Here is an 11,714-nt window from a genome sequence, read left to right as displayed (position 1 = left end):
ATTGGCTGTTCTCAGCTGTGGGTACAGTTGACTTGGTTCAAATGCGTTTGTGAACTTAATTTGGCTAAAACAAAGGGGATAGTGTTTTTGAAGACTAGTATGTAACTACTACACTGGTCCTACATACTACTAGGCTGTAGCCTCTTTGGCACCACAGAACTGTTTACGTATGATGGGAAGAACTGCTTTCTGCGAAAACTGGCTTGGGACTCTGGATTCCTATTTAACGAATGTACAAAACTACGGCACCCACAATGCAATGGGACGCTCCCTGGAAGCGGTCTTGTTGACCTTTGACGTTTGGCAGCTTTTGGACTTCGTCACCGGAAGTGCGCCGTTAGCTGCTTTAAGCAATTTTATTTTTAAGACCTTTTCTGTACAAATAAAATTAAATACGTTAAAGGTGGCACTCCATTAAGAATAGTAATTAACTCGTCTAGAAGCGTAGAGGAGGAAAGCGAGCGACAGGGGTTGGCACCGTGTCTCTCCGAGAGTTTTGGGTGAAAATCGGGTAAGATTTGTGAAAAATGAGGCGCCGTGTTTACTGTCGCATACGGTCCAGCATCCGCGCTCAGCTTCAAACTGCGCAACGGAAAGAAAATGGTTCTTTTTCTGGTGTCGCTGGGTTCTGGTCTAATTTCGTTATAATTCATCAGTAAATTTACACAGGCGGTTGTAGCGACGGACAGTAAGTTATTCTGAAAAACTTCGCTAGTATTTAGAAAATCGATTTAACGGTTTTTAACTGCCTTGATTTCGTACCTGTGTCGCATTATTTTGTTTACTACGGAACTTTAGCTAATGTAGTCGACTTGCTAAATGGCATTAAGATTAATAATAGTAACGTAAAATACACGGCTGGTTGGAGTGTAAACCTGTACAGGTTTTATATGAAAGAATTTCTTGCGCTTTAACCTAACCAAAAAGATGAAGAGCGTATTGATATGTTTCTATAGTGAATCTTCAAATTAGCTATGTTGTCAGAGAATATAGTGAAATATATATTTAAACTATTTGTCTAAAGTTGAGAAATAAGCGAAGTAGCCGTGATCTCAGAATAAAGGTAGAATATCCCAGATGTTCTTTAGCCAGTGGTATAAAGTACCATAGATACTAAATACTGAATATGCAGCAGCCTCGTATTCAGTGTGCTGTGCCTCTTGGCTACAGTGTTAAAAACACAACACGAGTGCATCCCGGGTTGTACAGCAGTTATTCTTTCACGCTGGCACGATTTGCGAATGAGCTTTCCCGTGTATATCCGATGAGAGATTTGGTTATTTCAGCGGCAAATCAAAGTCCAAAGTAATGCTTTGTGGCAAAACGGCTCTGTTTGTGATCTGGCCTGGGGTCACCTGTGGCTGTCGATGGAGTCAGCGTGTCCTCTGCCTGCTGTCGCCTGACCCCCCCACTTCCCCCATTGAACCACAGAAATGCGGGACAAGGCAGTTGGGATCTTTGAACTGTCCCCCTTTCCCAAGGCCTGCTTCCTGGTCCCAGTGAAGAAGGGAGTCTTATTGCTCAGTCCTGTCGGGACTGGCCCTGGTGTCTCCCTGTCCTGCACTTGGAATGGGGGGGGAGGGCCATAAGAGAGATGTAATTTGGAGTGTTTTAGTTTTAATCATGAGCATGCATTACTTGGATCAGTGGTATTTTAAAAACCCCAGCAGCATAAGTCGAATAGTTTTCGTTGTTTTCTTGGCATCCCCTCTGGGGACAGACTGGGGACCACACCCAAGGAGCTGCGGGTGGAAGGTGATCTTCCGCAGGCTGGCTATGCGAGCAGCAGCTTTGAAGTAAAGGATTTTGGAGGCCCCGGTGATCTGATTCAGCCTTTTTGTTCTTCTCCTCATTCTCCCAGGTGACTCTGACACCCCCGGCGCCATGCCTGCCCTCCTGGAACGCCCGAAGCTGTCCAATGCCATGGCGCGGGCACTGCACCGCCACATCATGAGGGAGAGGGAACGCAAGAGACAGGGTAAGCCAGGGCGATTCGCTCTCACGTTCGTTGACGTAATGCAGTCCCTGTAAAACAAAAATCCTCATCCCTGTTTGGGCCTTAAATCTGATCAGTTTGCCGTGCTCAGATAAACTTGGTATGATGCGCAGGTAGGACTCCATTGTTCCAAAATGGGTGGTTTTCTCCTGTGCATCCCTCCAGATCAGAGACTGAGCGTCAGAGACTTGCAGAATGTATTCACTTGTGCAGGAGCGCTCCCCTTACTTTAATCTGTGTCCCTGACTCTTGCAGAGGAGGAAGAGGTGGACAAGATGATGGAGCAGAAGATGAAGGAGGAGCAGGAGAGGAAGAGGAAGAAGGAGATGGAGGAGAGGATGTCCCTGGAAGAGACCAAGGAACAGGTGAAACGGGCAGAAAACGCCAGTTTCCCAGCCCAGTCACTTGCCCCTCTGACAATTCTGCGAAATCCAGATGATGACTGTCCACTGTAGAAGTTAACCAGGCACAATGGTGGCTGAAAATGCTTTTTCGTCTTGGCTTAGAGTTTGAGCCTTTTAAAGTCCAAGTTGATCTTTATACAAGTTACAGGGGTGTTCTAGTCATGCTCTCTGGGACTCTTAACCTTTTTGATCCTATTTTCCTCCCCATTGATGATCAATGTGAATCCTCAGCAGAGTATCCCCTCTCCCTGTGCTGACCTGTTCCTTTCTTCTGCTGTCTGCCAGATCATGAAAATGGAGGAGAAACTTCAAGGCCTTCAGGAGGAGAAACACCAGCTCTTCCTACAGCTGAAGAAAGTTTTGCATGAGGAGGAGAAGAGGCGAAGAAAAGAACAGAGGTAAGAGATGGAGGAAGGGAACACGGACAGGTGTGTTTTCAGAGGCAGAGATAACAGGGACATGTCTGGGCCCTCTTCCCTTTTGGACTGAAAACCTACAGATTTGAGAGCCTTAATCCTGCAGGTTTAAAAGCTCTTTTTCAACTACAAATAGATGAGATCCAAAGAATCAGTTCAGTTAACTAATTGATATCAGAGGTTGCTTGAAAATCACCATACCTTTATATACTGGCCCTTACATTTTACTCTGGTGCTGCATTGTGGAGGTCTTTCTCACCATTTTTCACATTTGCAATTAGATTGCCATTTTCAAGCAGGATTAAATGATAGTGGTGCATCATTTGATCTGGATCAGAAGTGGTTGCAGAAGTGTTGATGATCCTGAAGTGTAGTCTACTGGACTGATTTTGCCAGGATCTTTTGGGATTAGGAGTTAAATCGTCTGATGTGAAGAGTGAATTGTGACACCATCTCGCCCTTTTCTTACTCTCAGTGACATGACCACTTTGACCTCCGCCGCCTATCAGCCCGGTTTAGCGATCCACTCTGGACAGCACCTCCTCAGCATGCAGGGTGAGTCCTGCCCACACACACACGTTCACACGTGTGTTTTTTTACAGCTGTGAGCGCTTCTCCTTGCATCTCGATCTGTTTCTATAGTTTGTGTTGTACTCTTTAATGAAATCAAGCTCAGGTTGGGGTGAAAGTAGATCCGAAACACATAGCTTTGGCACTTTCAGGTTTTAAAGAGCTCTTCGGTAGTTCTCATTATGCCTGTTTCTCAAGAGCTCGTATTTTTGTAAAGACATTTTTATTCATCATATACACACACAAATATACCTCCTGGTCGCACCCCAGTAGAGGACTTGTCACAGGCACTCACTTACAGTTTTTAGTCATCTTTGCCATGTGATGGAAGACTTTTTTGTGAATTTTACCCTGACGAAATTGTGAAGTTTTTTTTCCATAGGTTTCATTTTTTGTATTCTGTGTGCTATGTGCGTCTTTTGTTGAGGACTAGCTGACTGGTGTCATCTGATCAGGAGCGTTTCCCTGCAACCATGTTGGCAGCCATGTTGGTCTGTATTACTGCTGTGAAAGGCCTCCTGCAGTGCTCAGAGAAGTGTCTGGGGCCCTGCACTCCTTGAGTGCTCATGCCCCTTCTATACCCATCTCACTCCTTCCTCTTGTAGTCAGTTATTTAAAATCTCCGTATCTCTTTTCTCTCTCTTTCAGGGAGTCCAGTCAGTCACGGCCGTCCTGGTACTCTGTTGACTGAGCGCAGTAAGCAGCTGTTTCAGAGTCCGGTCATGCCAGTGAGTGTCTGTGAATTCACATGAGCATGTACACACACAGACACGGACCCTCTCTTCTTACATGAGACTTACATTACACTCTCTTAATGACTTAATTGAACTCTGAGCTCTTACGACTGAATCCATCCGTTACACCACTGAGGTCTTTAAGTTCCCTGGATGTCCCTACTGCTGCATGGATATGTGAAAATTCCAGGGAGCATGCCCTGCTAGAGAACAGCACTGCTGTCCTTTGGATGTCAGTGCACACGCACACACAGCATGTCAGGAGCATTGCACATTGCGAATCGGGGTGTTGTAATATGTGCTTGTTTCTTCCCAATTTAAAAAACAAAGTGACGCAGTATTTTTAGGGTTTTATCAACAGTAGGTGTGTGAGGGATCATCCCAAAGAGCACTGGGGTGTAGAGTGATTGGGGGGGTGTGGCAGCCTTTGAAGGTGAAATGAATCTGATTGGTGGGTGTTGCCATCTCGCAGGGACGTCACTTCCAGACGCAGACCGGTTTCTCTGCCGGGAGCTCGGAGCACGCCCAGTACCAAACCAGCCAATCGGCGCACGGCCCCTACAGCGTCACCCAGTCTCAGCACACTTCCCACTATGCCCCTGGACAGCCTGTGCCAGTCAGCTACACTGGAAGCCCACAACTGAGAGGTAATGTAACTCTGTGTGCCCGCACCCCAGGACAAGACAGACAGTTTCAGCTCCTTCTCTCAGATGCACAATGTGTCTCAGCTCAGTACCATAGGTGCACAATCACTCCATTCATTTGCAGCTCATGTGTTGCGTTGCAGAAGAAACATTTATGCACAGGATGTTTTCTCTATGCCTGTTTCTCAAGAGTTCATATTTTTGTACATTTTTATTTCACTCCTCATTCCACACATGAGGAGTATCTTCCTCTGCCTCATGTGCGCTAGTTTATGTGTGCATCATACCAGTGTGTTTGGCTATATACATTTTATTACATGTTTAACCCTTTTCACATCTACATTTATTTGTCGGTCAAAATAAATAAGCAACAGCATTTTTATGCCAGATGTCAACATTTAGAACATAATGTGGGTATAACAAGTGTTAACCTGTGTGTGTGGGAGAGTTAAGCAGTCAAGTCAATACTACAATAAAGTCATTCACTTAGTTTTAAAACTGATGAAAATGGTAGTCATTTGTAACAAGCCAGTAGTCTCCCAGTCAGCCCGGCCCGTGTGAGTTTTTTGTGTTAAAAAGCACTAAACGTTTCTCCCTCCCTGAACACTATGTATATAATTAATAACTAGCTGAATGTCCACACTACATGAAGCATATTAAAATCAAATGTGTGTGAAATGTGAGGCTTATCTTGCCTCAGACATTCAGAGCACATGCATTTTACTAGTACAGAGACATATTCATCCATTTTACATACTGCAAAAAGGCATGTGAAGGCCACTAATACAGATCTACAGTATATCACTAGCCCTTTTGGGCCTGTAGAGCTCCAGTCCTATAGGCCAGGCTGTGGATTCTACTGGTCCTGTGCCCTGTGCTTGATGCTGACTTGTGGTTTGCCAGGGTGTTCATATTTTCTGTCTCTCTCACTCTTGTCTCTGTAGGTCCGTCAGCTTTCCAGGCCATGCAGTACCTCCCTCACCAGCAGCAGAACTACACGGTTCACAGCCACTTCACCTCCCAGCCAGGTCAGTGCCAGAGCGCTCTCTGTGCACCCCCAGCTCACAGTGTCTGGACTGAGCTGTGCTGCGTGGTGCTCCCTCTTGCTCTGGGGCAACTCTCCTCGGCTGACGCAACTTCTGGACTGCGTGCTCAACAAAATCAGCAGAACGCTTTCTCTTCTTAATCTGCGTGCTTCCCTCCCTTTCTCCTCTGTGTCTACAGGTTTTATACCAAATGCAGGAATCCCCCTCCAGAAGCAGTTGGAACATGCCAACCAGCAGTCGGGGTTCACTGACTCGGTGAGTCCAAGTGCAGGCAATGGGGATGGTAGGAAATTGTGAAGTATGTTTGTGTGCTTGTGTGTCTGCTCCTATGTTTCTCAGGGCAGTGGGGTGTGAAATTGTTTGTTTTTGTGTGATATGTTGTTTGCGTTGGGCACACAGCACAACGGTAAGACCTGTACTCCACACTGCCCTCCCAATACAAAGCCGTTTCAAGACCTAGTTTACTATTACTGTCTGTGGACATGGCTTATATGAGCAAGCACTTGATTCACACTTGATTCTGTATGCTGTCAGCTTATTTTTGGAGTCTTGCTCTCTGTGCTGAACAGGAACACGCTGCTGGCCTTTCTAGATCTTTACGACTTGGCGGCATCCCAGATATCCAAGTTAGATTCTGTAGTGTTAAATTCTGGGTAGAACGACTCTGTGCCTTGTTCTTGTTCTGCATTCTAGAGTTCTTTGCCAGGAGGTTATAGAAAGAAACAAATCCCGCCAGACCTGTAGAATTAGCCTTTTTTACTTTCTTGAGAGGGGTAATAGGGTTTGTCAGGTTTTTCAAATTGCCTTTATGGTTTTTTTTTAAGCATAGAGCAATATGATGGTATTGATCGATCAATAGACATTTGATTTATCGGGGGTGTGTGTTTCAGACCACCCTGCGACCAATGCACCCCCAGGCCCTGCACCCAAACACCGGACTCCTGCCCACCCCCTCCATCACTGTGCAGATCCCCTCTGCGGGCAAGGTTAGTGCTACAGGCGCATGCACAGCCACTTTACTACACTCAGACACACAGGCATTCTGAAATACAAAGTCGCACACTCTTGTTACAAACTTATACACACATTCACACACTCGGATACACGAAAATACTGATACACAACTCCTGCACACTGATTCACAGACACACAAAGACTGACTATGATATACAGGGACTTGCAAAAGTATTCAGACCCTTGCACAGCTTTGTTGCTTTAAAGATTGTAGCCATGACTCTTTGAAGCAGCGATTAATATCGGTTATATATACAACCTCCTTCACACATTCAAAGCAAAAAAGGAAAGAAGTAAATTAGATAATATTAAAGAAAAATGGCAACGTTATGGCTGCATAAGTATTCGAACCCATTGCAGTAGGAGAAGGATCCTCAGCCAGGGAGTAACTTTCAAGCAAAGATTCAACCGTGAAGACCAGGGACCTTTCTGAACAACTCAGGAATAAGGTTGTATAGAGTATAGCGTAAAAAGAACATTTCAGAGACCCTTCATATCTCTTTGAGCATGGTAATGATGATTATTAAGACATGTAAGGCACCCAGATACACTACCTAGAGCAGGCTGTCCCCCAGACTGAGCTGCGTGGTGAGTAAGAAACTGATGAGGGATGCCTACATGATGCCAGCAGTGACTCTGAACGAGTTAGAGTTCAGTGGCTGAGATGGAAGAAAATGCACAAGTCAACAGTATCAAAGTCACTGCAAAAAGGGGCTTGTGGTAACCTGACTGAGACTTAGCCAAAGAGTTGTAATTCAGAGATTAGAGAGTTACCCAAAGATAATCGCTGATGAAGGCACTTCCACCAGTTATTGAGCTCACAGGTCTGAATAACTGGTGGAAGACTGTAGTACGCCGTTCACCTATTTCAGTTTTTTCACTTGAGCTGTCCTGGAACTGTTCTAAACCCATTTAAGTCTTCAGTTTGAGTATTCAGATTTTAAGTAAAATATTACGTTAAAAAATGTGAATGCATCATTTGGTCATTTCACAAAACATGGGGCTTCACAGAAAGGGCCAGAATTTTTCTGTAAGACACCGTATTTGACGTGCTTTTTCAAACTACTGCATATGTGATATTGAACTCAGCCTTGCAGTTCATACCTAAGAGTGGTAGTCACTATTCATTTCATCTTTCTGTTTCTCCTCTCTTTCCTTTTTCAATCCTCCACTTCCTCTTTTTTTCCTTCCTCCCCATGTATCATCATCTCCCTATTTTGCTTTCTCACTACTCGTCTCCATTGTGTCCTGTGTTTTGTTCGGACAGTCTGGATTGTCCTATCCACACCCTCCTCGCCCAGCTTCTCCTGGGAGTTTCAGCCATGGGACGCCCCCCCAGCAAGCGCATGCGGTGAGTCACCCCAGTCCTGACCTGCCATGTCCAGGACAGGGCTACCCATCTTAACTCCTCGTGGGCAGGGCAGTCAGGTGGTTTTCATTCCAGCTCAAGATCTAAACTTAATCCTCAGGTTTGATGTTTCAGCTGAGGAGTACAGGTACACCTACTATGCCTGCAAATGAGTGTCGTACTGGAAGAATTATCCAACTGTTATGCCAGTTAAGTTAATTGACAAATTGAGCTAATAATAATAATTCCTTACACTTATACAGCGCTCTTCTGGACACTCCACTCAGTGCATTACAGGTAATGGGGACTCCCCTCCACCACCACCAATGTGCAGCACCCACTTGGATGATGTGACGGCAGCCAGAGTGCACACAGTACGCTCCCCACACACCAGCTCTCAGTGGGGAGGAGAACAGAGTGATGAAGACGGTTCATAGATGGGAATTATTAGGAGGCCATGATTGATAAAGGCCAATGTGAAATTTGGCCAGGACTCCTTTGGCCATGAGTTTCTCTTTTCGAGAAACACTCTGGGATTTTTACTGACCACAGAGAGTCAGAACCTTGGTTTTACATCTCATCCAAAGGACGGCACCTTCATTCATAATGAAGGACAAAAAACAGCCAACACTGCAGCCTGGACAAAACACTGCAGAACTAGAACAAAAAGCAGCCAACACTGCAGCCTGGACAAAACACTGCAGAGCTAGAACAAAAACCAGCCAACACTGCACCTGAGTCTTGTCACCCCTGATCTAGAGTCTTCTGCGATGGTCCTGGCGAACCCTAATCCAGACAATTTTGTAGGTCACCCAAATTACCTGTTTCAAAAGACTGGGGATGCTGAAATATCATTTGGCAGTGATGCCTTGTTCCTTTGAAGGAAACTCATTTTCGAATTTTCATTCCACATGAGCTCTGAATTCTTTCTGCGTATGCCATGCGTGTCCAGGAGAGAGCAGATTATGCCTCCTTGGTAGAGTGTAAGGGTTCCCTACCCTGGAGTCAAGAGCTCTGACGCAGCACCCATAATCTCTAAATTACCTAATTTGATATACCATCTATTGAATAGGTTGCACATAAATTGCCACGGGCCCCTAGAAGTGATTTACCAATAAAACCTGCTGGATTGGGGAACTATAGGACAGGACTGATGACACATTTCAGCAGAGGTGCTTTACTTTGTAACCAGTTACAAAACTGCTAATAAGTACAAAAGCTACCATAAGATAAATCACAAACCAGACTATTTGGCTAATCCTGCTCATTTGGAGAATCAGTTAGTTTATTAATTCCACAAACACCCATAAATTAGAGAAATTTTATTTGGAGATCATTTAACTCATGGTGCTCGCGTACGTTATTGTTCTGTTCATTTATGTATGTTTGTAAATGTTAGAAGTGACTTAATTATCATCCTTGTTTTTCGGAGTAGCGAACATGCTTCATGGCTGTCTTGGTGTCTCTCCCTCACCTCCTGTGATGTTCATGTGGGTCTTCCTTCATCCCTATTGTTCTTCATTCTCCCGTGTTCTGGTTTGACGTCTACCAGCAGTCTTGACTCAAATGTCACTAATCAGTGTCAGAAAATCCTATGTATATGTTGTGGATTTTATGGAAAAGTGGGGTGTGCACACCAAGGAAACTCAGGGATCTTTCCAGCTCCTGGAACATGTGTAGGTAGATTTTTAACCCTTGGACACTAAGGGACTGAAAAACGTAACTATCATGGCAGGGCAGTTTGTTCCAGACAGCCATCATCCACTGGGTAAAGAAGTGCTTACAGTTTTGAATCCCTAATGGTCTTTCTCTTAATTTCCATGTGTTTCCCTTGGGCTATGTTTCCTTATTGACCCTGAAGTAGTGGGGCTGGATTATTGTAGGAAACTGGTCTGGGAGAGATGAGAAATGGCATCTTTGAGAAGGAACAGTGGGGACTGTTCCTTTGAAAGAGAACTGTGAGAGTGGAGAGGGAGGGATGGGTCTAGTATAAACATGCCTTGTTGGCGAAGTGGAGAGACAGTTGTTCTAGCAGAAATAGGGCTGCTAGGGCAGGAGAGAGGCAGCTGGCCAGACAGCAACAGGACTGTCACGCCGCACCTGTCCACATACTTACAGATTGTCTTTTCTTTGTTCTCACAGGCCAGCTTTCAGAGCTCCAGTCAGTCTGCGCCCCGCCACGCCTATCTCTCCCACAACCAACCAGGGCAGCGCTACTATCCCCATAGCAAGTAGCCATGACAGCCAGCCAGGGCAGTGCTACCGTCCCCATAGCAACTTTCCATGGCAGCACAGAGCAGGTGTGTGTGTTTGTGAGGTGGGGGTCCTCACAGTCTGCCACTGCCTGATCTGTTGCACTTTTCTTTGGGAAGCATGCCGGGTGCGTGTGGGTTTTAGGGCTGCAACAAAACGGTATATCATGGTCTTTGGAACCTGTTGGAGCAAGGCATCAGAATTTCTTTAGCATGTCATGCATATGAACAGAGACGCTTCACATGTTAAAACTTACAAAACCCTTTAAAATGTTCAAATCTTCAGAATATAAGCCCGATCAGGAGAGGGGGTGGGGTAGGTAACACTTTAATCCTCGTTCTCACAAGATGGGGTCATTTTATACCAGAAATATTTAACATTGTTTCATTTGTGACCTTCAGTAATTGTGTAAGACACAGCTACAGACATATAGTCTGAAGCAAACTCAGAAGGGTGTTCACCCAGAAAGCGCTCCAGGCTACACTGAGGTTATGCCTTGTGCAGGTTAGGCAGTATTGGCCCTTGTGAGCATGAGGTTTAAACAAGAATAGTGCACAAATAGCCCTGATGTCACCCCAGTAGAGAGCAAGTCATTGTTTAGGTCTGAGACAGCTGAAAGAGCCAGCACTTCTTTCACAGTTTCATTCTTGTGAAATTGATTCTCTTCTGTTTGTAACTGCAATGAAATTTATAAAATGCTCATGTTGATAACATAATAAACTATTAACAAAATGCAAAATGATCTTGCTATGACTGAAAAATTAGCCATCTTGTATTGACGAGAGCACAGTTTGGAGAACAGGCACAATAGACGCAACTCCTTGAGCCAGGATGAAACTGTCCTGAGGAGTTGGTCTTGTGTAAGTGACTATTCAGTGTGCCTTTGCCAGCTGACATGCAAAACTGTAGTAAATTAATGGCTACTAAATGCAGTGATGAGAGAGAATTCACACAATCGGAAAAGGCTGCATAACTGCGACTAATTCAAAATAGGAATCTTGCCAGAAAAGAGAACAGCGAACTCGTCTGCCCGATTCCAGTGGCGACATGTGGCTCCCTCTGGGCAGTGCCAGCTGCTATGGGTTTAGGAAGCGGGACAGTGGAGTGTGAAGAGTCTTGATCCTTCAGGAACTTACACTGGGATCGCATCAGCAGAGCTTCCACTGGTGGCGTCAAGACGCTTTTAAAATGGTATCGAAATGCTTTGGAGCAGGAACTGACAGTCCTCAGGGAACCGGAGTTCCCTCAGATGAACACGTGACTTGCCAATCTTTAGAAGCGGATGATTT

The 11,714-nt window shown here is 45.1% G+C and overlaps 1 protein-coding gene across 4 annotated transcripts; it reads left to right on the top strand.

Moving 5' to 3' along the window:
* The first annotated feature begins 308 nt into the window (after positions 1–308).
* gps2 (G protein pathway suppressor 2) lies at positions 309–11,164 on the top strand. 4 transcript variants are annotated; one of them, XM_069186584.1, is made up of 12 exons: positions 309–511; positions 1,862–1,978; positions 2,252–2,361; positions 2,686–2,798; positions 3,292–3,371; positions 4,035–4,114; positions 4,593–4,767; positions 5,709–5,792; positions 5,989–6,065; positions 6,701–6,796; positions 8,092–8,175; positions 8,436–10,308. In XM_069186584.1, the coding sequence occupies exons 2-12, from the start codon at positions 1,885–1,887 to the stop codon at positions 8,607–8,609; spliced, it is 1,167 nt and encodes a 388-aa protein (XP_069042685.1). In that variant the 5' UTR covers positions 309–511; positions 1,862–1,884; the 3' UTR covers positions 8,610–10,308. The 4 variants fall into 4 exon arrangements, with proteins under 4 accessions (XP_069042685.1, XP_069042686.1, XP_069042684.1 ...); XM_069186583.1 differs by lacking the exon at positions 309–511 and adding an exon at positions 538–688; XM_006627431.3 differs by lacking the exons at positions 309–511; positions 8,436–10,308 and adding exons at positions 542–688; positions 10,315–11,164.
* The last annotated feature ends 550 nt before the right edge of the window (positions 11,165–11,714 follow it).

Source organism: Lepisosteus oculatus, chromosome 3 (genome assembly GCF_040954835.1).
Source record: "Lepisosteus oculatus isolate fLepOcu1 chromosome 3, fLepOcu1.hap2, whole genome shotgun sequence".
Taxonomy (NCBI): domain Eukaryota; kingdom Metazoa; phylum Chordata; class Actinopteri; order Semionotiformes; family Lepisosteidae; genus Lepisosteus; species Lepisosteus oculatus.
This window is presented reverse-complemented; position numbering and strand designations above follow the sequence as displayed.

Excerpts from the sequence above, each read along its gene's own strand:
- gps2 (XM_069186584.1), top strand. The coding sequence starts at position 1,885 with ATGCCTGCCCTCCTGGAACGCCCGAAGCTGTCCAATGCCATGGCGCGG. Across the intron at positions 1,979-2,251 it reads GAGGGAACGCAAGAGACAGG|AGGAGGAAGAGGTGGACAAG; the intron begins GTAAGCCAGGGC and ends TGACTCTTGCAG. Across the intron at positions 5,793-5,988 it reads CCACTTCACCTCCCAGCCAG|GTTTTATACCAAATGCAGGA; the intron begins GTCAGTGCCAGA and ends CTGTGTCTACAG.